Source organism: Pan paniscus, chromosome 2, assembly GCF_029289425.2.
Source record: "Pan paniscus chromosome 2, NHGRI_mPanPan1-v2.0_pri, whole genome shotgun sequence".
Taxonomy (NCBI): domain Eukaryota; kingdom Metazoa; phylum Chordata; class Mammalia; order Primates; family Hominidae; genus Pan; species Pan paniscus.
In genome coordinates, this window is record NC_085926.1 from 118,701,226 (window position 1) to 118,727,305 (window position 26,080).

At 38.9% G+C, this 26,080-nt stretch overlaps 2 protein-coding genes across 3 annotated transcripts in view; one reads left to right on the forward strand and one right to left on the reverse strand.

Annotated features, from left to right (window-relative positions):
• RABL3 (RAB, member of RAS oncogene family like 3) overlaps window positions 1-3,638 on the reverse strand; it is a 55,881-nt gene extending 52,243 nt beyond the window's left edge. The window contains exon 1 of the mRNA XM_003825166.7: window positions 3,517-3,638. Coding sequence (XP_003825214.1) covers window positions 3,517-3,562 — 46 coding nt within the window. The 5' untranslated portion in view covers window positions 3,563-3,638. The remainder of the gene's footprint in view (window positions 1-3,516) is intronic.
• Window positions 3,639-3,713: 75 nt separating this feature from the next.
• Window positions 3,714-26,080, forward strand: part of GTF2E1 (general transcription factor IIE subunit 1) — a 40,477-nt gene continuing 18,110 nt past the window's right edge. The window contains exons 1-2 of one of the 2 annotated variants that reach the window (XM_003825167.5): window positions 3,714-3,850; window positions 11,561-12,038. In XM_003825167.5, the coding sequence (XP_003825215.1) occupies window positions 11,591-12,038 (448 nt within the window). In that variant the 5' untranslated portion in view covers window positions 3,714-3,850; window positions 11,561-11,590. Of the gene's footprint in view, window positions 4,028-11,560; window positions 12,039-26,080 lie in introns of both variants that reach the window. The other variant, XM_008950465.5, reaches the window with a different exon arrangement.

Consider the following 26,080-nt stretch of genomic DNA (forward strand, 5'->3'; position numbering starts at 1 on the left):
ATTTAAAGTTCTTGATATGCATTGAGAAATAACTTTCATGGGGTTATACTGCCACCAGCCATACACTTGAGCCTGCAGGTCTTGTTGCACCTCAACAGTATCATGTAGTTGGCTTTTCATCTTTGTTAACCTGATAAAGGAATAAAAGTGACATCTTGGCCAGGCGCGTTGGCTCACACCTGTAATCCCAGCACTTTGTGAGGCTGAGGCAGGCAGATCACGAGGTCAGGAGTTCGAGACCAGCCTGGCCAAAATGGTGAAACCCCGTCTCTACTAAAAATACAAAAATTAGCTGGGCGTGGTGGTGGGTGCCTGTAATCCCAGCTACTTGGGAGGCTGAGGCAAGAGAATCGCTTGAACCCAGGAGGCAGAGGTTGCAGTGAGCCGAGATTGCGCCACTGCACTCCAGCCTGGGTGACAGAGCAACAATCCGTCTCGGTGGTGGGGGGCAGTGGGGGAGTGACAGCTTGCTTTAGTCTGCATTTCTTTACTTTCTGATAAAGATCAAAGATTATCATTATGATTATTCTGGCAAATCAGTTGTTTTTCCTCTCATAAATTCTCTGTTGATATACTCTGTACCTTTATCTACCGGGTTTTAGTGTCATTAATTTATATGAGCTCTTTATCTATTAAATATATTAATCATTTTACGTATGTGTAATTGAATCAAACATTTTCCCAGGCTTCCCTTTTATTACTTTTTTTTACATATAAACATTTAAGATTTTTAAATACTCAAAATTATATTTGTCATTGAATTTACTGCATTGTGTCTAATATCTGTAACTTTTAGGATGTATTGTTGATTCTGTATTTGTAAATAGGTTTGTTTATGTTCAAGGAATGTATCTATCCACTTAATTATCAGCTTGATGCACCACTTGAGGCCTAGTTTAGCTTAATTGTGTTAGGGTAAACATTTCCAGGCAGTAAAATTGTATAGCTCTCCATGAATTAACTGCTTTGGGTGATAAGTATTAGCTAACAAGGGATGAAACCCTAAACAGTAAGAACAGTTGAAGTGCTAGGGAATAATGGCGAATTTCATTTCTTTAAGAATTTTGGGAGATTCTGATTCTATGTTTTCACCTTTAGAACTAAATTTGATCAAAAGAATGCACTTGATTTGCTTGGGGGTAAAAAAGGCCCAATATAAATAAATGTCAGCTCCAAATACAGCTGTTTGGTAATATGTTAAACTAGTCCCTAATCTCTGAAAAAAGAGAAAACCGTATGGTAGTGAGACTTTCAGGGTTCCTTACCAAATTACCAAACATCTCAATAGGATAGAAAACAAATCACCAAATATCAACTCATTCTTTTTATTTTTTTTCTTGGAGACAGGGTCTCACTCTATCACCCAGGCTAGAGTGCAGTGGCACGATCCTAGCTCACTGCAGCCTCAAATTCCCGGGCTCAAGTGATCTTCTCACCTCAGCCTCCTGAGTAGCGGGACTACAGACGTGCACCACCATGCCCGGCTAACTTTCTGTATTGTTTTTGGTAGAGAGAGGGTCTTGCCATGTTGCCCAGGCTGGTCTTGAACTGAGCTCAAGCAATCCACCCGCCTCTTACCTCCCAAAGTGCTGGGATTACAGGCTAGAGCCACCTTGTCTGGCTAAGCCATTTCTTTATATATTTGTGAAACCCTCAAAATTTTATGAGGGAAATGGCCTTTATTTAAAAATAAACTTTCAGGTTTGAAAGAAAGGCTGAGGAAGTGTAAAAAGTGCATTCTAAACTGTCAGACTGTGTACTTTTAAATCGCAGTTAAAAGGAGACTGACAAAATTGCCTTTTAAAAAGATAAAAAGACAATAACTAACTTTGCACATAAAGGTTAACATTAGTGAATGTGTGACAACATCAATCACTTTGCTGGCCATCACAGCTGTGTCTTCTGCTTTACAACTAAACCGTAACGGGGAGGGGGGCAGTAGGGAAGCTTATCAATTGCCTGATTAATTTTCCACATTTAATGTAGCTGCTAATTCTATCCCTGTTATATGACGCATTAATTCCACAGTTATAACCCCAGAACCTAATACAGTGCCTGTTGGAAAGAAAATAAATTGACTAGTTGCAGCAGTTTGTAATATGAAGGGATTGTTAGATACAATAGAAAATGGAATTATAGAGGACACAAAACACCCACTTAACGTATCATGAAGAAGTCTGTTAGTTCTGGATTCTAAATTCTACTCAGTGATACTCTTGCCAAGTCCCTTTAGGCCACAATTACTTTCTTTATCTGTAAAACTGAGTGATTTTATTAAACTAACTTCGGCACCACTTCAAGCTACCTGATAGAAATGAAGTCGACATAAATTGTGATTATGTTCATTAAGTTTCAAAAGGCAACTTTCTTAGGGGAATATTAAATAATGCTCTCTGTAAAATATTTCATAATGCAAATAATCCTCAGGGCAATGTGAAAACATTCTTAACCTATATTTGCTGCCCACAATTTTATTTAGTTTCTATTAAGTTTTCAAGCCTCTCCACCTCCAAGCATCTAGCACGTCTTTGCTCACAACACATGCTCTTAGGCCAACTCCAGAAGAGCGCTTCTATAAAATGCAAGGTCAGCATTTATTGAAGTTACTAAGGAGAGCTGAATTGGGGATTATGGAAGAAAAGGTAAGGGCAGTGAGGTGGGAGCTGGAAATCCAGACGTCAGCTGTAGTTCTCAAATGTCCCAGGTGTCAAAAGAATTCTTTTTGCATCCACTGAGATAAAAAAAAAAAAAAAATTTAACACTAGGATTAAATTGGGCTCAGCGTTAAATCCTAGCTGCTTCAGAATAAAACTCTTACTTTAATTTCTCTATTGTACAGTCTAGGACATAATAGGTTTTCAATGAAGATCAAACGAGAACCAGGAAATTAAACTCAGTTAAGAATAAAACAGGACCACTACCCAATACGTCACTGCATAATTATAACTTTGCGTTTAAGTTCGTGGACTCCGCGTTCAAAAGGATTCTGTCATTTACATCTCTCTGCCTCACTACTCTCATCTGTAAAATGGGATAACAGGACTGTCTCAGAATTAAATGAGTTAATACATGCGAAGCGCTTGCCAGTGCACGCTTCTCAGTGCACGTTTCTCAGTGCACGTTTGACTTCCTTAATGAACAAAATCTCTTGAAGGCACGGTCCTGCTAACTTCTGTACCCTTAACATAGAACCCCATACAATACTCAATGCCTGCTTTTTTTTTTTTTTTTTAGTAAAAGAATTGACAATACACTCTAGGCTGGGGTCGCCTGGGAGACCGATGCGGAAAGCCGCGAAGGCAAAAGACCCGGGCTCCGCGACCCCCACCCGCGCGACGCCGCCGCCACCGCGTCGTCACCCGGAGCAAAGTCCCCTGGGAAGTGTAGTCTTCAGGCCCTGGGAGGGACTTCAGCCACGGGCCGAGGAGCCAGGAAGTTGAGGGAAGGAAGCTAAGGGGAGGGTTACTGGGTAACTCAAAAGTGTCTGGAGCCCCAGAGGTAGGGTAAGCCGCTCACCTGAGTCTCCCAACACCAGTACCTTCACCCGATCCAGGGACGCCATCTTGCCACTGCCTTCCCTGGGTTATAAGCCTGTTCCTGGATTGTAAGCCAATCAGAGTTGGGCATGGAGGGCAGAGCCTTCAATTTCATTGGCCACTCGGAGCGTGACGGTCTTGATCGAAGGTTTCACTGAACTCATTGGCTGGTCTGGTAAAAGGTAGCGGGGTGCTTCCGCAGCTGGTCGCAGGAATAGTGCGTTTTCTTTGTCGCGCAAGGGGCGTGACTCATTTAAGCCGGTAGTTGAAGCGCTGGGGGCGGCTGTAGTGGGAGTGTTCGAGGATTCGCCTTGGTAAACCTTGTTCCCTGTTCCTTGTTCGGAGTTCCCTGGCCGGGCATTGCATTTCATGATTTCTTCTTCCTTTCGCTCCCTCTTAACTATCCTCCCCTAATGAATTACCCTGTTGCCTTGGTCCTCTTGGTCCTCCAAAGAACCATTGACCCCGGAGCGGCCCGTGTGCGACCTCGGGTAGGGCGGGCTTGGCTGCGCCGAGTGTGGCCCTGGACCCAACTGGGAGAGTCCGAGGGAATTTGGGGTCTCGGAGTCTCGCATTGGGGAGGAGTGCATATCACCGAACGCGTCTCGTGGAGGGCAGCTGGGTCCGGAGGTTTCGCGGTAGTTTGCCGCTGTGTGTGTGAAGGCGTGGAAAGTGCCATGAAATGTGGTAACACAACACCGCAGTTAGATGTGTAGAATCCCAAGTTGTTCCAGAACTGGAGTGGCGATTTACTGAAGTAATCTAACTGGTATCTTCGCATCCACTTTTCTTGTTTTTTTCTCCACTCTGCAGTCAGTACAATCTTTTAACATCCTGAATTTGATCCACGCACCTCCCGCTTAAAACTGTTTTAAATTTAAGAAGAGAGTGCCCAGTAGCCTGTCCGATTCTACCGTGGAAGCAAGAGTGGAGGAAGTGAAGCGGGGGGAAGCTGGCAAGATGAGCCATGTTGGAACAAAACGTGCCTAGGAGACATATGGAAAGTTTTATGGAAGTACTTGTCTGGCTATGCTAGATGCTGGAAATTAATTGGTGAACAAGATGAAGTCTGGTGTTAGAGATAGACATGGAGAAAGTACAAGAAGGGGGAAAGAGCCATGGAACATGTGAAAGGGGATGATTGTATGCTACTTAATGGGGAGTCTGGGAAGGCCTCTACGAGGAAATATCATTTGAGACTTGAAGGATGATTAGGAGAAGGGGGTTTGGGCTTAGCTGTAGGGGCAGAAGGAACAGCATGTGCAAAGCCTTGGGATGCAGGGAAAGCACATGTGGCTCATGGAATTGAGAATATGCTGGTGTGGCTGGTTATGAGGCTGACAGGGTAGACAGAGGGCAGAGGGTGCCTTCTTTTCAACTTTGTTTCTCTGGCTCCGTGCCTGGTGCACAGTAGTCCTTAAATGTTGATATGATTAAAATACACGTGGGTCTGGGCTGGGGTAGGGAGGTGAGGCTGGGATCTGACTCATGGACTATGGAGATCAAAGGAAGACACAAAGGTCCTAGGAGGTCCCACACTCAGAAGTCTCCAGAGACCAGCCATACTCCTTCCCTAATAACGCCAGCTGCTATTCGGCTTCAGCTTATTGTTTCCATGTGGGAACATGGGCTCACTTTTTCCTCAGATATTTCCAATTTTGCAAGAGGAGCTGGAAGTTGAAATTTATGTGAACTCTTACAATTTTTAAATGTTGACAACTAATTCAGAAAATTTTTGAAACATTCTTTGGGTGATGCAATGCGTGGGGGGGCTGCCAATTTGAGAACTCTTACCTAAGACCTCTAGAGATTGAGTAAGGAGATTCAGCGTGAGTGGGAAGTGATGGAGGAGAGAAGGTAGTGGTCAGGAAGGAGGATTTTAGAATGCGGAGATTTTGAACAAAGTGGCACAGCTTGATTTCATTCCTGAGCTCTAGTTTCATTTGTTCAGCTACCTGCTGGGCATATTCAGAGGAATATCCTGTGGTATTTCCTCAAAGACACTTCTAAAAGTGATTTCCTCATTTCTTCCTGCTCCTCGTCAGGGGTCACCTATTTCTCATGGCAGTACTTTTCCTAGCTACGCTGGCTCAAAACAGAGAGCTATTTAAGATTTTTCCTACTCTCATATTCTGTATCCAATATATTTTGTTGGGTCCTTTTGATTTTTTTTTTCTGTAATAACTTTCATTCATTCTGTTCTCTTCTTGCAATTTTTTTGCCTTCTTAGTTTAGATTTTATACCCCCAGTATTCCACACTGCCTCCACCTTCACTCACTTGAGTCCGTTCCTCATATTGGTATAAGAGTCATTTTTCTAAATAGGGGATTTATTATGAATGCCAGTACTTAATTGAACTCTTATGCCAGCCCTGAAAGCAGAACACTTTGCATTAATTATCTCACTGAGTTCATACATTAACTGTGTGAGCAGGGCACCATTAATCACTTTTTTTTTTTTTGAGGGTCATGTCCTGTCACCGAGGCTGGTGTGCAGTGGCTCAATCATGGCTCATTGCAGCCTTGACCTCCTGGCTCAATTGATCCACCTCAGCTGGTACTACAGGTGCATGGCACCATACCTGGCTAAGTTTTAAAATTTTTGTAGAGATGGGGTCTTACTATGTTTCCTAGGCTTGTCTTCAACTTCTGGGCTCTGACAGTCCCCCCACCTTGGCCTCCCAAAGTGTTGCAATTACAGGTATTAGCCACTGCACTTGGCTTAATCACTTTTTATATATGAAGAAACTGAGTCTGAGAATTTTCTGAGGTCAGGGGGGCTAAGAAATACTAGAACTGAGATTTAAACCCCAAAACTGTTGGATTGTAAAGTCCTCATATCACTCCCTTATTTTAGTCTTCACAGCTCCCTAGGGTGTTTTAGGCAAAGGAAACAGGCTGAGCAATAAGTGGCACAGGGGCCTCTCCATGCAGGATGAGCATTGGCAGGATATATAATAGGGACTTTTGCTGCATAGTAGAGTCACCTAAAGAGCTTTAAAAATTTGTGTGATGCCTAATCTGGCTGCCCCAGACCACCTGAGACAAAACCTTTAGGAGTGGGGCCCAGGATCAGTATTCTTAAAACGTTCCCTAGATGATTCTGCCTTACAACCAGGCTTGAGAACTATTAGTCTGGGGCATGGCATGTATGGGGCAGGGAAGGAGAATACAATAGTAGGAAATAATCCTGGAAACAGGTTATGTTGACATTTTTCTGCTGTTCTTTGTTGAATGTTTCTGAAGCCATATGTTGTGTTCTGACAACTGTTGAGGATGTAAAACAACAAAAAACGAAAACGGGGTTCAAGTGCAATGTATAGACCAAACCGAAAAGGAGAGAAAAGTGTGTCCAATGGTATGCTGTGGTACTACTTTGGTGTCGAGCCCAGGTACTTCCCAGGCATCCTTAAGCCCTGGGGTAGCAGGAAGGCTCTAAGTTCACAGATTTGGATCTAGGTGCTACTTGTTATATCTTACAATATGTAGTCATACCTGAGTATTTATAACATAAAGTACATATTTTCTTTTGACTGACTTTTACTTTTCCTTTATTACAGGAAGGGCCTTATATTTTCCCCCCAAAATATATGCATAGATTGGTTATTGATTGGTGTATAGAGTTTCCTTATAGTATGGTACTGTGGATATAAAAATATTTCTTATAAAAAGAGTATTAAATCTGTTGGGTTGATAACCACTGATTTCAAATAAAAGGGTTAGTTGAAACTAGTATTAATAACAGAATATGATTCTCCATTGAAATAGTTCAATGGGATGTCTCTGTTAAAAATTATCCTGTGGAGCCTGGCTAAGATGGTGAAACCCTGTCTCTACTAAAAATTCAAAAATTAGACAGGCGTGGTGGTGCATGCCTATAGTCCCAGCAACTCAGGAGGCTGAGGCAGGAGGATTGCTTGAACCTGTGAGGCAGAAGTTGCAGTGAGCCGAGCTTGCGCCACTGCACTCCAGCCTAGGTGACAGATCGAGACCCTGTCTCCAAAAAAAAAAAAATTATCCTGTGGGCTGGGTGTGGTGGCTCATATCTGTAATCCCAGCACTTTAGGAAGCCCCCAAGGTGGGTGGATCCCTTGAGCCCAGAAGTTCGAGACCAGCCTGGGCAAAATGGTGAAACCCTGTCACTACAAAAAACACAAAAATTAGTCAGTCATGGTGGTGTCCACCCGTAGTCTCAGCTACTGGGGAGTTTGAGGTGGGAGGATTGCTTGAGCCCAGGAGGTTGAGACTGCACTGAGCCAAGTCACACCACCAAACTCTAGTCTGGGCAACAGAGCAAGACCCTCTCTCTATTAAAAGAAAAACAAATTCCCTGTGGGCTAGGGAAATTTAACTTGATTTAGTCTGTGTGGATAGTCTAGCCATTTTTAGTTTGGAACATCTTAAGTTGATATGGAAGCTGTCCTTCCTAAGCACTTTAATTATATTCTTATTAATCACAACAACTCCACTGAGGTAGTTGATACTATCCTTATTTCTTAGCGAGTAAAAGGTGGCTTGAAATTGTTTAAGGGATTTGCTCAGGATTACATAGTTACCAAAACACAGGCTGTGTACTCTGAATTTCAAAGCCCAGTTTTGTGTTTTGGTTTTTTGTTTTGTGTTTTTTTGAGACTGAGTTTCGCTCTTGTTGCCCAGGCTGGAGTGCAATGGTGTAATCTTGGCTCACAGCAACCTCCACCTCCCGAAGCCCAGGTTTTTATTTTATTTTATTTTATTTTTTATTTTTATTATTTTTATTTTGTTATTATTATACTTTAAGTTTTAGGGTACATGTGCACAATGTGCAGCTTAGTTACATATGTATACATGTGCCATGCTGGTGTGCTGCACCCATTAACTCGTCATTTAGCATTAGGTATATCTCCTAAAGCTATCCCTCCCCCCTCCCCCCACCCCACAACAGTCCCCAGAGTGTGATGTTCCCCTTTCTGTGTCCATGTGTTCTCATTGTTCAATTCCCACCTATGAGTGAGATATATGCGGTGTTTGGTTTTTTGTTCTTGCGATAGTTTACTGAGAATGATGATTTCCAATTTCATCCATGTCCCTACAAAGGACATGAACTCATCCTTTTTTATGGCTGCATAGTATCCTATGGTGTATATGTGCCACATTTTTTAATCCAGTCTATCCTTGTTGGACATTTGGGTTGGTTCCCAGTCTTTGCTATTGTGAGTAGTCCCGCAGTAAACATACGTGTGCATGTGTCTTTATAGCAGCATGATTTATAATCCTTTGGGTATATACCCAGTAATGGGATGGCTGGGTCAAATGGTATTTCTAGTTCTAGATCCCTGAGGAATCGCCACACTGACTTCCACAAGGGTTGAACTAGTTTACAGTCCCAACAACAGTGTAAAAGTGTGTTCCTATTTCTCCACATCCTCTCCAGCACCTGTTGTTTCCTGACTTTTTAATGATTGCCATTCTAACTGGTGTGAGATGGTATCTCATTGTGGTTTTGATTTGCATTTCTCTGATGGCCAGTGATGGTGAGCATTTTTTCATGTGTTTTTTGGCTGCATAAATGTCTTCTTTTGAGAAGTGTCTGTTCATGTCCTTTGCCCACTTTTTGATGGGGTTGTTTGTTTTTTTCTTGTAAATTTGTTTGAGTTTGTTATAGATTCTGGTTATTAGCCCTTTGTCAGATGAGTAGGTTGCAAAAATTTTCTCCCATTCTGTAGGTTGCCTGTTCACTCTGATGGTAGTTTCTTTTGCTGTGCAGAAGCTCTTTAGTTTAATTAGATCCCATTTGTCAATTTTGTCTTTTGTTGCCATTGCTTTTGGTGTTTTAGACATGAAGTCCTTGCCCATGCCTATGTCCTGAATGGTAATGCCTAGGTTTTCTTCTAGGATCTTTATGGTTTTAGGTCTAACGTTTAAGTCTTTAACCCGTCTTGAATTAATTTTTGTATAAGGTGTAAGGAAGGGATCCAGTTTCAGCTTTCTACATATGGCTAGCCAGTTTTCCCAGCACCATTTATTAAATAGGGAATCCTTTCCCCATTTCTTGTTTTTCTCAGGTTTGTCAAAGATCAGATAGTTGTAGATATGCAGCGTTATTTCTGAGGGCTCTGTTCTGTTCCATTGGTCTGTATCTCTGTTTTGGTAACAGTACCATGCTGTTTTGGTTACTGTAGCCTTGTAGTATAGTTTGAAGTCAGGTAGCATGATGCCTCCAGCTTTGTTCTTTTGGCTTAGGATTGACTTGGCAGTGTGGGCTCTTTTTTGGTTCCATATGAACTTTAAAGTAGTTTTTTCCAATTCTATGAAGAAAGTCATTGGTAGCTTGATGGGGATGGCATTGAATCTATAAATTACCTTGGGCAGTATGGCCATTTTCACGATATTGATTCTTCCTACCCATGAGCATGGAATGTTCTTCCATTTGTTTGTATCCTCTTTAAGTTCATTGAGCAGTGGTTTGTAGTTGTCCTTGAAGAGGTCCTTCACATCCCTTGTAAGTTGGATTCCTAGGTATTTTATTCTCTTTGAAGCAATTGTGAATGGGAGTTCACTCATGATTTGGCTCTCTTTTTGTCTGTTATTGGTGTATAAGAATGCTTGTGATTTTTGCACATTGATTTTGTATCCTGAGACTTTGCTGAAGTAGCTTATCAGCTTAAGGAGATTTTGGGCTGAGACAATGGGGTTTTCTAGATATACAATCATGTCATCTGCAAACAGGGACAATTTGACTTCCTCTTTTCCTAATTGAATACCCTTTATTTCCTTCTCCTGCCTGATTGCCCTGGCCAGAACTTCCAACACTATGTTGAATAGGAGTGGTAAGAAAGGGCATCCCTGTCTTGTGCCAGTTTTCAAAGGGAATGCTTCCAGGTTTTGCCCATTCAGTATGATATTGGTTGTGGGTTTGTCATAGATAGCTCTTATTATTTTGAGATACGTCCCATCAATACCTAACTTATTGAGAGTTTTTAGCATGAAGGGTTGTTGAATTTTGTCAAAGGCCTTTTCTGCATCTATTGAGATAATCATGTGGTTTTTGTCTTTGGTTCTGTTTATATGCTGGATTACATTTATTGATTTGCGTATATTGAACCAGCCTTGCATCCCAGGGATGAAGCCCACCTGATCATGGTGGATAATAAGCTTTTTGATGTGCTGCTGGATTCGATTTGCCAGTATTTTATTGAGGATTTTTGCATCAATGTTCATCAAGGATATTGGTCTAAAATTCTCCTTTTTGGTTGTGTCTCTGCCTGAAGCCCAGGTTTTTAAAGTAAACTATATGCCAATGTGGGCTTTGAGAAGACAGCTTTCTGGGTCATGGTACGGAAATGAGATACACTTAGTTTCTGCTTTGTCCAGGGATCCAGTATTCAAGAATATTTTGGGCTGCTCTCCCTCCCTCATTTTCTACCTTTTTAAGGACTGGATGGTCTTTCCTTGATTATCAGATTCAATTTTTCAAGGTTGGTAAAACTGGATCTAAGTATTACTTTCTTTCAGTTTTACAACAGTTAATGATTTTGTCAAATGCCCCAGGTGGTGATTACTCATGTGTTTATTGGTTTGTTGTGATTTTATTGTGAAAGCATGACTATGTAAAACATCCTAGAATCTTGGTAGAAAAATTTTACTCAAGAAAGGAAACAAAGACACTTTTAGGAAATGTGAACTGCTAGTTTTCTCAGGGTTTCCAGCATTCCCAAAGAATAGTGAGCATTTCATGTAGCTTTTTTTGTGTTTCTCTTCTGAAGTAAAGTAGACTTGACGTAATATATTGTTTTATAAATAATAAGTTACTTTTTAATCAAACACACTATAGATCATAAAAGTAGCCATTTAAGAAATATGTAAAGCTTTTTGGGTGTAATCTTTTGTGCATTCTAGAGGAAAATCTTGTTCTGCTCTGTTAAATGCTTAGGTATTAGAAATCTTTTTAAACTCTTTGGGTACTTTTCTGGCACTGCAAGGATAGTGGATATGATTACCATGTTCTTATACCTGGCTAATTTTCTATTTTTTTTTGAATTCAGTATATTTAAAGTTGGAGTTCGTTGCTAAAGATGGCAGACCCAGATGTCCTCACTGAAGTTCCAGCAGCATTGAAGCGGTTAGCCAAGTATGTGATCCGGGGATTTTATGGCATTGAGCATGCTCTGGCCTTGGACATCTTGATCAGGAACCCTTGTGTGAAAGAGGAGGATATGCTGGAGCTGCTCAAGTTTGATCGGAAGCAACTTCGATCAGTTTTGAATAATTTAAAGGGAGACAAGTTTATCAAATGCAGAATGAGGGTAGAGACTGCTGCAGACGGGAAAACCACTCGCCATAACTACTACTTCATCAATTATCGTACTCTTGTTAATGTGGTAAAATATAAACTGGACCACATGAGAAGAAGAATTGAGACCGATGAGAGAGATTCGACCAACCGGGCTTCCTTCAAATGTCCTGTCTGTAGTAGTACTTTCACAGACTTAGAAGCTAATCAGCTCTTTGATCCTATGACAGGTGAGGTTTATCCAGTTTGTGAATCTTTAAAATAAAGTGTGTATTACCTTTTTTCTTAAATTGATTCATCTAATTTTTAAACCATCATATATATTATTATAAAAGTGAATGGATCAGTGTAAATCACAGCATACAGTCAGTCTTACTGTCCTGTTTGGCTGTCACACTACTTTGAGAAGCCTTTGCAAAGCGTTTCTCCTTTACAAGGGAGTTTCTCACTTATGGCCCTCCTGCCTCTGCCCACCCCACCTTGTTTACAACTGTAGCCTAATCTGAAGGGTTGATTTCTCTACCACTTTGAGGCTGTTCTAATTTTATTTTTGACCTCTAGACAGTTGCAATACAGTGTATTTAAATGCTTTGTTAGTGGAAGTAGAAAGTGGTATCAGGAGTATATAACTAGGGCATATAATCTGGATTTGGGGAAGGCCTCTGAAAGAAGTTAACATTTGAGACCTAAAAGATAGTAAGAGTTAGCTAGATGAAATAAGAGGGGAATTCTTTCCAAGATAAGACATTTAGTGTCCTTTAGATACACATTATTGTTGGAAGAAAATTGTCAACAAGATATATAATTGGCCTGATTTGATTGAATAGTTTTAAGGATTTTTCATAACACAATTTAGAAAGCATGCATTATCTGAAAAGACAATATGTCTAGCATAAACATGAGAAACTTTAAAGTTCTGAGTTATATAGTTATTTTATCTTGTTATCTGTTTACACAATAAAAAAGAGACTAGTTTTGCTAAATACTTGATCAATTTTGTCTTATTTTCTACAGGTAAAAATCTATAGAAGGACTCAGTGCTATTAAATTAGATTAATTCCCTTTGTTGTGGTTGAATTCAGGAGTATAGGCTACTTTTTAGTTCATAAATCTGCTTTTTTAAAAACTTCGTCTGAAAGTTTAAACTTTGACCCATGAAATATTTGGTTGTGCAAAATTACAGATTTCTGTGTATGTTTTATTTTCTAATTTTTATGTTATATATGGTACATTTTAAATAATTAAAAAAATTTTTAAGTGAGAAATAACCCCAATATAAATTAAGATTATTGACAAAAAGAGCCAGAAGCAATCTATGACCTTTTTTTCTTATTTACTGTGAGGCAATGATTTTGGATGAAAACTGATTTAAGGAATTCACAATTGTATTAAACATTTAATTTGTCTGAGCCGAGCTTTTTACCTTGAAAGGGCTCCACAAGGAGAGATCTTGATTATAAGAAAGTCTTAACCATCCTCGGTATGAGAATTGCTTGAGTGTTCTATAGAGGAAGGTTGTAGAATATATCTGGAGTTCTTCAAAATAGACTAGAAAAGTCTCATGATTCTTGCCTTTCACTCTAACAGATTTCTTACAGGAGCTCTGGGTTCTTGGTTTTGTAATTCTCTACAGATGTTGGTTTTAACAGTGGAGGCTTCATCACTCTTGACCACAGTAGAAGGTGTTATCCAGTCCCTTAGAGTAATCTAAAATAACATGCTTCTACTACATTTATTTGTCATTTGAGTCATATTAATTTAATGAAACTTTCTAAAAGGAGATGATTCCACTACTTATATATCAGTATTTAGGAGACTGATCATGATACTCTTGAATTTCACCTAGATTCTGAATGAAACTAGTTGACTCAATAGATGGCCTGTGGAAGAGATGGCCTAACATTCCATCCAGTACAGTCAAGGTGACTTGAATCAAGGAGTTAGGGTAGAGGGCATGAAAGTATTTTATGAAATAAAGCTAAAACTGAAACAATTGTGTTGTGGCCAGTCTGAACAAAGACTATTTTTAATGTGAGGGCTATGGTCAGCATGAAGATGAAAAGAAGGCGTGCCTGAGAGCAAGAATAAGTCACTTAATCTTAATGTCACTCAGGGGAGGGTGCCCTGGTCAGCCAACACTAATGCTTAATTGTCAGTTATGTCCTACAGTAAAGCCTGAGGTATCATGATTAAAAATTTGTAATCATTAGGGACCCTCATTCTGAGAACATACTTGCCTTTTTATTGTAACGTGGCTTTTCATTTAGATGCTCCTTTAAGGAGAAAATGTGCTGATTAGGTGATATTAGGCTCTACTTTGCCAGTTCTGATGTTTTGAGTTTTGTTTTTGTTTTTTTTTTTGAACTGTTAATACCCAACAACTTCCTTTGGTCTGTACATTCCTTTTAGAAATCTTTGTGTTTTTCTGTATTATTCTTTCTTGTTTTGCTCAGTATTCATCTCTCTGTCCTCTCCTCTACTCCCACCCCATTATGAAGAAGATGGGCAATAAAAATTTGGTGTGTGTAGTAAGGAAGGAGGGAACTTTTTCTGCTGTAATAATTATGCCTTGTCTAAATTGGTAGATTGCAGTTTTCTTTCTAAGCCCAGTCCTGTACAAATACCCAGTTTCTTGGTTGCTAGAGGAGATTGATAATATTTCTGATCAAGTGATGGAAGTATTTAATGGCCTTCTACCTCCATTTCTTTTCAGTAGTTCTTAGATTGACTTATGGTTTACATAAGCAATTAGGGGATATTCAGAAATTGGATTTGAAGCCTGCTAGATTTTACTGTTTTCCCTGACAAAAAGTGCTTAACTCAAGTGTATGGGCAGCTCTCTGCCACAGGACAAAGGGTAGTAACTCCTAGATGAGCTCCTGAGGACCACCTGCAAATTCTGGACCCAGGAAACAGCCCAGCAAGGATTGTTTACCATTGTTAATTCACACATAAGCCACCGGTCTTCCTACTTCAGTTTACTACTATTCCCTACTCCACTCTACTTTTCCTAAAGACTGTAAATTTTCTCCATACTTTCCATTTAGATTTGCTTTTGATGTTTCTGGGTTGAACTCTCTTCAAATGTGTAGATACATTATTTGTTAAAATGGAATAGCCTAGCCTTTGCACACTAGTCAATCAGAAGCTTAATCATTAAGGTGAAACCAGGTTTTAAGTTTCTAAAATATGGGAGGATTATGTAATCAAAACAAAAACATGACATGAAATCTCTCAGTGAATCAGCAAAATAACATCTTGTGTTTCATAAATGCATGTTTTAGATTTAGCAAGCTTTCTGACCATTTAAATAGACTTAAGTATTTCTATTTTAGCAGTCTCAACCATGGGTGATTTAGTTAATCACCCTAAGTTAACACTTCTAAGTTAAGTTCAACAGCATGCTTCTCCTGAAGGGGAGAGGGGGATCTTAGCTCTTTTTAGATGTTAAGGTTAGATGATTTGGAAATAGCTTTATATTTTCCATTTTTAGTTTAAAAATTATGCAACCATAATGCCAGAGACAAATTTGAAGAGAAAAAAATCACCCACAAAGCCACCAGCCTTTTCCGTATTACCTACAATTACAATCATAGCTTAGAATAGTTTATGATCTCTTGGTTTCTTAATGTACCAAGCTGTCCTGTTTCTATCTAGTGTTCAAAATACGTTTTAATAGGTGTAATTTTTTCCCATTTTCCTTTCCCCTCCTTTTGGGCACTTTGGGGGTATCTATTTTTTGCTGGTATAGATAAGATGCTTTGAATACCTTTGTATATATAGCACGTTATTCCTGTTCACATTTTTTCTTATGAATTCTTGGCAGTGGGAATATTGGGCAAAAAAATACAGTTTTAGAGCTTCTCTAAAAACATATATGGCATTGTAGTTTTACTGTGAGTAGGTGGAGTAGAATTGTTAGATGTTTGAATTGGAAATAATTCGGGAGCCCCTTTTACTGCATTCACCTAGGGACCTAGGAGTCACATTTTAAATTTTGAGATGAGATAATTTAATTTTTTTAAAAAAAGAATGTTATAAATGTATATTTAATAAAATCTTAGAAATAGAAATTCAGAGATTATCTAGTTCAACTCATCAAATAATGTGTATGTGGGTGCACATGGACATGCCTATGTTGTACTCTTGGATTTGGAGGATCGTATAATGTAATAACGAATAAATCTAGGGGTATATACATTGCTAGGCTGTTTTGGATTTACTATTAAGGGAGAATATGACACTTCTCATGGAGATTTACCTTGTTTTGTTTGGCTCCATGGAAAGACTTAGCAACAGATTTTAGGATTAGCATAAAGAAGTCTTTGATAATTAAGTAAGTGTCTAATAAATAACTCGTAAAAATAGCCAACAATGGAATAGATCTCTTCTAGTGATGAGTTCTGAGTTTGGAATAGTCAAGTAAACTTGGTATCTACTTGAGATATTCATATGTAAGTTTGGAGTTAAATCATATGAGTCCCTTCTTGGCTTGTGACTACAGATAAAACTTTTTGGTTTGGACAGATCCATTTCCTGATGGCCCCATTCATTGAGATTCCTTTTCTGTTCCCTTACCCTAACATTTAAAAATTTTTAAGATTCTCTATTTGTGAGACTTGATTAAAGAGTTTGCCTTCATAGGGCAGGCTGCTTTTTCCTGTCTTCTCTTTCTACTTAGAATAGGAAATATCTTTAAAAATTTTTTTAATTAAAAGAAATTTTTTTGTGGCTAAATAGGTGTATATGTTTATGGGGTACATGAGATGTTTTGATACAGGCATGCAATGTGTAATAATCACGTCATGGAGAATGGGGTATCCATCCCCTCATGCATTTATCCTTTGTGTTACAAACAATCCAATTATACTATTTTAGTTATTTTTAAATGTATAATTATTGACTATAGTTACCCTGTTGTGCTATCAAATAGTAGGTCTTATTCATTCTTTCTAACTATTTTTTTTACCAGTTAGCCATCCCCCATCCCTACTACCATTTCTAGCCTCTGCTAACCATCCTTTCATTCTCTGTGTTCCCAAATTCAATCATTTTGAGTTTTAGATCCCACAGATTAGTGAGAATGTACAATGTTTATCCTTCTGTGCCTGGCTTATTTCACTTAACATAATGATTTCCAGTTCCGTCTATGTTGCAAATGACTGAATCTCATTCTTTTTTATGGCTGAATAGTACTCCATTGTGTATGTGCACCACAGTTTCTTTATCTAGTCATCTGTTGATGAACACTTAGGTTGCTTCCAAATCTTAGCTATTGTGAACAGTGCTGCCACAAACATGGGAATGCAGATACGTCTGATATACTGATTTCCTTTCTTTTGGGTATATACTCAGCAGTGAGATTGCTGGATCATATGGTAGCTTTATTTTTAGTTTTTTGAGGAACCTCCAAACTGTTCTCCATGGTGATTGTACTAATTTACATTCCCACCAACAGTGTACGACAGTTCCCTTTCCTCCACGTTCTTGCCAGCATTTGTTATTGCCAGGACAGGAGGTATCTTATAAGCAGTGTTTTCAATTCCTGAAGTGCTAAAAACACAAACACAAGAAGAAATCTTTCCAAGATTGTTTTGCTCAGTTGCTGAGTCCTCAGTCTTTGGAATCTTATCCAGCATGGGTTAGACAATTATGCCACAGAACTCAAAGGTATGGATTGGGGAGTGGGGGGAGTAAGAGGGGGGAAATTTATTAGAAAAACTTAAAATATATATAAAAACGAGTTATGGAAAGATAGGAACAAGTATCGTCCCTCTTCTACCCTTCCCCCACAAAACCTTTAGGTCTGATTTTTTAAAATTCTGCTGCTTTTGATTTTGAGGATTTGAGAACTTTTTTAAAAAAACATTTTGGCTGGGCACAGTGGCTCATGCCTGTAATCCCAGCACCTTGAGAGGCCAAGGTGGGTGGATCGTTTGAGGTCAGTAGTTCAAGACCAGCCTGGCCAACATAGCAAAACCCCATCTCTACTAAAAATACAAAAATTAGCTGGGCGTGGTGGAGTGCGCCTGTAATCCCAGCTACTGAGGAGGCTGAGGCAGGAGAATCCTTTGAACCCAGGAGTCAGAGGTTGCAGTGAGCCGAGATCGCACCACTGCACTCCAGTCTGGGCGACAGAGTGAAACTTCATCTCAGAAAACAAACAAACAAACAAACAAAACCAATCTTTTATCTTTTTTGTATTTTGATGCCAGTGACATAAAAGCTAATTTATTTGCTTATTTGTGAAGAGTTGCTTTTTAGTTTTGATGCTTTGGATTTTGATACAATATTCTATTCTTTATTGTCTTTCAGATAGTTGAGATGAGTTTGGTTCTGCATGCTGAGATGAATTTGATTTGGGCCTAATTTAGAGAATTTATTGAAAGCTTTAATATTCATCCATGTACAATACTTCAGTTTGTTGTTTTCTGCCCTTCTTCCCCCACATTGTACCTTTTGTCCCCTTTATCATAAGTTCCAGAATTGAGGAATGATGCATGATTAGACCAAATCTAGATAAATTCCTGTTTAAGGAAGTAGAAACCAATTTCATTGATTAAATTGAATTTTGGAGGGTGAGGTTGTATTGTGTAAATCATTGATACATTTGATTCTGAATTTCAAAAACATTAAATCTGCTTTTTTTTTCTTTTGCATGCCAGATGAATGAGTATTTTGCAGTGTTAAGTGTTCTGTGGTGAATTTTTAAAAGATGATTTTTCAAATTTCTTTTTATTATAGGTAAAATAATTAAATGTAATGTAAAACGATGTTCCTGTCATGTGTGTTACTGTTTGCTAATAGCAACTCCTTTTTCTATACATTTTCCCTTGCCCAATTAAACTGAAGAAATTTGCTTTACAAAAATAAAGTTTAGGAATGAGACTAAAAGGTGACTTTTTGAGACTTCAAAATTACATTTTAATAGATATTCCCCCGAACATTATGAGTTATAAAAATTGCAACAAAGGACTTGATAATGCTTTCAGAAAAGCCCAGGAATGACTGTATAGCTTCTGCATATTGATTAAGAGGGAGTTGAATGTTTTTGGAGAATTCAATATGGCATTCGTTTTCTTTCTTTTAAAAATACATAAGTAATATATGGCTGGGAGCGGTAGCTCAACACATGTAATCCCAGCACTTTGGGAGGCCGAGGTGGGCGGATCACTTGAGGTTAGGAGTTCAAGACCAGCCTGGCCAACAGGGTGAAACCCCATCTCTACTAAATATACAAAAAGCCAGGTGTGGTGGCGCACACCTGTAGTTCCAGCTACTCCGGAGGCTGAGGCACGAGGATTACTTGAACCTCGGAGGCAGAGGTTGCAGTGAGCCAAGATCACGCCACTGCCAGCCTGGGCAACAGAGCGAAACTCTGTCTCAAAAAAATAAAATAAGTAATATATGAATGAAAACTTGGTAAAGACACAAATAGTAGAGAGGTATGTAAACTAAAATGGCAAACTAGTTTTTCCTCTCTGTGGCTTTTCCGCTCACCGCACTCCCACCAATTTTCTCTGTCATAACAGAGAAACTATGAAGTTTTTGCTTATCCTTCCAGTCCTGTTACCTTGTATCCCTAACACCATCCTCCAGAAGCCCTTTAGAAATCTAACAATGTAAAGTGATTCTTTTTTTATTTTTTTTATTATACTTTTAAGTTCTGGGGTACATGTGCACAACGTGCAGGTTTGTTACATAGGTATACATGTGCCATGTTGGTTTGCTGCACCCAACAACCCGTCATTTACGTTAGGTATTTCTCCTACTGCTAATCCCTCCCCCAGCCTCCCACCCCCTGACAGGCCCTGGTGTGTGATGTTCCCTGCCTTGTGTCCATGTGTTCTCGTTGTTAAACTCCCACCTATGAGTGAGAACGTGAGGTGTTTGATTTTCTGACTTTGTGATAGTTTGCTGAGAATGATGGTTTCCAGCTTCATCCATGTCCCTGCAAAGGACATGAACTTATCCTTTTTTATGGCTGCATAGTATTCCATGGTGTATATGTGCCACATTTTCTTCATCCAGTCTATCATTGACAGTCATTTGGGTTGGTTCCAAGTCTTTGCTATTGTGAATAGTGCTGCAGTAAACATACGTGTGCATGTGTCTTTATAGTAGCATGATTTATAATCCTTTGGGTATATATCCAGTAATGTGATGGCTGGGTCAAATGGTATTTCTAGTTCTAGATCCTTGAAGAATCTCCACAGTCTTCCACAATGGTTGAACTAATTTACACTCCCACCAATAGTATAAAAGCATTTTTGTTTCTCCACATCCTCTCCATCATCTGTTGCTTCCTAACTTTTTAATGATTGCCATTCTAACTGGTATGAGATGGTATCTCATTGTGGTTTTGATTTGCATTTCTCTGATGACCAGTGATGATGAGCATTTTTTCATATGTCATCTATGCTGCATATGCATATGTTGGCTGCATAAATGTCTTCTTTTGAGAAGTGTCTGTTCATATCCTTTGCCCACTTTTTGATGGGGTCATTTGTTTTTTTCTTGTAAATTTGTTTGAGTTCTTTGTAGATTCTGGTTATTAGCCCTTTGTCAGGTGGGTTGATTGCAAAGATTTTCTCCCATTCTGTAGGTTGCCTGTTCACTCTGATGATAGTTTCTTTTGCTATGCAGAAGCTCTTTAGTATAATTAGATTCTATTTGTCTATTTTGGCTTTTGTTGCCATTACTTTTGGTGTTTTAGTCATGAAGTCTTTACTCATGCCTATGTCCTGAAAGATATTGCCTAGGTTTTCTTATAGGGTTTTTGTGGTGTTAGGTCTTACATTTAAGTCTTTAATCTATCTTGAGTTAATTTTTGTATAAGGTGTAAGGAAGGGATCCAATTTCAGCTTTCTACATAGGGCTAGCCAGTTTTACCAGCACCATTTTTAAAATAGGGAATCCTTTCCTCATTTCTTGTTTTTGTCAGGTTTGTCAAAGATCAGATGGTTATAGAGGTGTGGTGTTATTTCTGAGGCCTCTGTTCTGTTCCGTTGGTCTGTATATCTGCTTTGGTAGCAGTAACATGCTGTTTTGGTTACTGTAGCCTTGTAGTATAGTTTGAAGTCAGGTAGTGTGATGCCTCCAGCTTTGTTGTTTTTGCTTAGGATTGTCTTGGCTATACAGGCTCTTTTTTGGTTCCATGTGAACTTTAAAGTAGTATTTTCCAATTCTGTGAAGAAAGTCAGTGGTAGCTTGATGGGGATAACATTGAATCTATAAATTACCTTGGACAGTATGGCCATTTTCACGATATTGATTCTTCCTATCCTTGAGCATGGAATGTTCTTCCATTTGTGTCCTCTTTTATTTCATTGAGCAGTGGTTTGTAGTTCTTGAAGAGGTCCTTCACATCCCTTATAAGTTGGATTCCTAGGTATTTTATTCTCTATGTGGCAATTGTGAATGGGAGTTCACTCATGATTTGACTCTCTGTTTATTATTGGTGTGTATGAATGCCTGTGATTTCTGCACATTGATTTTGTGTCCTGAGACTTTGCTGAAATTGCTTATCAGCTGAAGGAGATTTTGGGCTGAAACGATGGAGTTTTCTAAATATACAATCATGTCATCTACAAACAGAGACAATAGACAATTTGACTTCCTATTTTCCTAATTGAATACCCTTTATTTCTTTCTCTTGCCTGATTGCCCTGGCCAGAACTTCCAACACTATGTTGAATAGGAGTGGTGAGAGAGGGCATCCTTGTCTTGTGCTGGTTTTTAAAGGGAATGCTTCCAGTTTTTGACCATTCAGTATGATATTGGCTGTGGGTTTGTCATAGCTCTTATTATTTTGAGATACAGTCCATCAATACCTAGTTTATTGAGAGTTTTTAGCGTGAAAGGCTGTTGAATTTTGTCAAAGGCCTTTTCTGCATCTATTGAGTTAATCATGTGCTTTTTGTCATTGGTTCTGTTTATGTGATGGATTACATTTATTGATTTGCATATGTTGAACCAGCCTTGCATCCCAGCGATGAAGCCGACTTGATCTTGGTGGATAAGCTTTTTGATGTGCTGCTGGATTCGGTTTGCCAGTATTGTAGTGAGGATTTTCACGTCGATGTTCATCAGGAATATTGGCCTAAAATTCTCTTTTTTTGTTGTGTCTCTACCAGACTTTGGTATCAGGATGATGCTGGCCTCATAAAATGAGTTAAGGAGGATTTCCTCTTTTTCTATTGATTGGAATAGTTTCAGAAGGAATGGTACCAGCTCCTCCTTGTACCTTTGGTAGAATTCAGCTGTGTCTGGTCCTGGACTTTTTTTTGGTTGGTAGGCTGTTAATTATTGCCTCAGTTTCACAGCCTGCTATTGGTCTATTCAGAGATTCAACTTCTTCCTGGTTTAGTCTTGGGAGGGTGTATGTGTCCAGGAATTTATCCATTTCTTCTAGATTTTTTAGCTTATTTTTATAGCATTGTTTATAGTATTCTCTGATGGTAGTTTGTATTTCTGTGGGATCGGTGGTGATATCCCCTTTATCGTTTTTTATTGCATCTATTTGATTCTTCTCTCTTTTCTTTTTTATTAGTCTGGATAGCAGTCTATCTATTTTGTTGATCTTTTCAAAGAACCAGCTCCTGGATTCATTGATTTTTTGGAAGGGTTTTTTGTGTCTTTATCTCCTTCAGTTCTGCTCTGATCTTAGTTATTTCTTGCCTTCTGCTAGCTTTTGAATGTGTTTGCTCTTGCTTCTCTAGTTCTTTTAATTGTGATGTTAGGGCATCAATTTTAGATCTTTCCTGCTTTCTCTTGTGGGCATTTAGTGCTATAAATTTCCCTCTACACACTGCTTTAAATGTATCCCAGAGATTCTGATATGTTGTGTCTTTGTTCTCATTGGTTCAAAGAACATCTTTATTTCTGCCTTCATTTCATTATTTACCCAGTAGTCATTCAGGCGCAGGTTGTTCAGTTTCCATGTAGTTGTGCGTTTTGAGTGAGTTTCTTAATCCTGAGTTCTAATTTGATTACACTGTGGTGTGAGCAACTTTTTTTTTTTTTTTTTTGAGACGTCGTCTCGCTCTTCCGCCCAGGCTGGAGTGCAGTGGCGTGATCTCGGCTCACTGCAAACTCTGCCTCCCGGGTTCATGCCATTCTCCTGCCTCAGCCTCCCAAGAAGCTGGGACTACAGGTGCCCACTACCACGCCCGGCTAATTTTTTGTATTTTTAGTAGAGACGGGATTTCACCATGTTAGCCAGGATGGTCTCGATCTCCTGACCTCGTGATCCGCCTGCCTTGACCTCCCAAAGTGCTGGGATTACAGGCATGAGCTACCGCGCCTGGCCAATCTCTATTCTTTTACATTTGTTGCAGAGTATTTTACTACCAATTATGTGGTCAATTTTAGAATAATTGCGATGTGGTGCTGAGAAGAATGTATATTCTGTTGATTTGGGATGTAGAGATCTGTAGATGTCTGTTAGGTCCGCTTGGTCTAGAGCTGAGTTGAAGTCCTGGATATCCTTGTTAACCTTCTGTCTCGTTGATCTGTCTAATATTGACAATGGGGTGTTAAAGTCTCCAGTTATTATTGTGTGGGAGTCTAAGTCTCTTTGTAGGTCTCTAAGGACTTGCTTTATGAATCTGGGTGCTCCTGTACTGGGTGCATATATATTTAGGATAGTTAGCTCTTCTTGTTAAATTGATCTCTTTACCATTATGTAGTGGCCTTCTTTGTCTCTTTTGATGCAAAGTGATTCTTAAATACTTTATTAAAACAGCTTATGGTTAGTAATGCTTGGTCAACTTTTCATAATATTGTATAGTTTTATTTAGAACACTTATTATGTTGGGTCCTTTTGCATAATCAGTATGTTCAGTGTTCATGTCATTTCTAGAAGTTTTTTGGCTTTTCTTTTCAGCAGTGGCTGCAAGACAGTAAAATGACAGGATGTTAAGATTCAAGAGCCCTGGCTTTTAGTCTTAGTCATGTTAGTAACTGTTACCTTGGGCAAATCCTGTAACCATTCTTGGCCTTCTTTTAGCATGTGTAAATGATACGTTCATCCCATTCTATACCATATATGGCTTCTCTCAACTCTAGTTTTATACTTACTCTTTGATTTGGAACATATTTGACATTCTAAAAGTATGGAGAAGCTTGGGGGTTTTATCACTGGTTTTAGAGGATTATGTTAGTCACTTTGGGTTAATTTAGAAGCCTTGGTTAGGAATTGGAACCCCTCAGTTATAGTATTCATATAGAAAATATGCTCTGTTTACATCTTCAGAAACGCACAGGCATAATGGAGAATAATATTAATAATTTTAAGCAGTCTTATTTTTCCAAGCTCCCCAATTCACTACCTTCCGCATATATATATTCTATTGGCTATCGTCTTTTAAGTATTTGAGATGAGTTTGATTCTGCATGCTGAGATGAATTTGATTTGGGCCTAATTTAGATAATTTGTTGCAAGCTTTAATATTCATCCATGTACTATCCTTCAGTTTGTTGTTTTTTGCCCTTCTTCCCCCATATTGTACCTTTTTTCCCCTTTATAATGAGTTCCAGAATGGAGGAATGATGCATGATTAGACCAAATCCAGATAAGTTCACATTTAAGGAAGGACAAACTAAATTGAATTTTGGGGGGTGGTTTTATGTATTTCATAAAATATTCAGTGGGAGGGGAAAACAGTGTCTAAATATGCTTCGTAAGCTATATGGTGGTTGGATGTTTACAGTGCAGTAAAATTAATCATATATATTAGTGTTATGTCTTGAAATTTTATAGTTTCCTCCTTATCTCACTGAAATCCTAGGAATTCTGCTTCTAGCTACTTAGTTTTAACATGGAACTGTGAAGTGTCTTTTGTTTTTTTCTTTTTCCTGGAAGCTTTTTGAGTGAAGGGAAGTAAAAAAACTTGGATTCAAAGTTTTTTCATAAGATTGTCCAGGAAAGTTATGCATGCCATTATCTCTTGCTTAGATTTTGCAAAGCTCTCTTAGGTAGTTTCCTTGCTTTCACTCTTGGTTCCCGTGTAGACTATTTGTCATAGCAACTAGTGATCCTTCTAGCATATCAGAGCATGCCACTCTTCTGTTAAAAATCCTCCAGAGGCTTCTTCTTTCCCTCAGAAAAGTCAAAGTCCTTAACAGAATTTATAAAGTCTTCTATTTGCTTCCTCCCCAATTTCCCCTTTTGGAGACTATTTCTATCATTCTTCCCATGTTCACAGCAGCCACCTTATTTGTGCTTTGTGTGCACCAGGCATGCCTTTACTTTATTTGCCTTTTTGCATGCTATTTTCCCTTGTCCAAACATTTGCATAACTTGCTCCCATCTTTAAGTCTCTGTTTTTACATTGCTATATGAGAGAGGCCTACCCTGAGTTTCCTATATAATAGAGCAACACCCCTTTCCCTTCACCTTCTTCCTTCCCTGCTTTTTTTCCCCCGTAATACTTATATACTATGGATGTGATTTTTTTGTGTCTTGACTACCCCCAACTAGAATGTGAGGGCCGTGAAAGTAGCTCAGAAGATGATTGGCTGGACTTGGGAAGGCTGAATGTCAGCAGCCCTGGGGATATCAAACCCACTGTTCTGGGGTGAGAGCTCTGCAGCAGCAGACATTTGATCCTCCCTGTTTCCTTGGCCAGCCTTGAGGACATGGGCTGCAATAGGAGTCCCACTTGAGCACTTAAGCACCCTGTGCCATATCAAAGCATTTGAGCTTATTTTGATTTTTTAAAAGTTTGTGGGAAAAATGGCTGAATAATATTTCAGTTGCAACTGATACCTTTGACAAATATTTGTCAGTGAATTGTGGGCATTAGCTGATGGCTTATTCATTGTATATACTGGACTGAAGAGAGAAAAATGTAATGCTAAGTAATGACTAATTGAGGATTTGACTAATCATGTCTTCTGCCCTAGTATCATGTATCTGTGTCCTTTTTGTCAATTATACATTTCCAGAGCACGTACTTGTCAAACTCAAGAGAATAAACAAGTTTTTGGTGGGGTTTTCTTTTTTTTGCTTTGGTTTTATTTGTATTTATTTATTTATTCTCTTGACTGAATACCCATATAATTACAGTGAGTAACATGTTTGTTAAAATGAAATATGTTGGAAGCAGTTAAGTTGAAGGCCTTGGCTGGTATCATATATACCACTTAAATTTTCTTCTGTGTTTAGCAAAGAAAAAATGTCAAGTTTCAAATTTCGCTGAGCATTACTGTTTTTTTTTTTAATTATTGTTACCAATCCCTTCCCCCCACCCTCCCCATCCCCAATTCA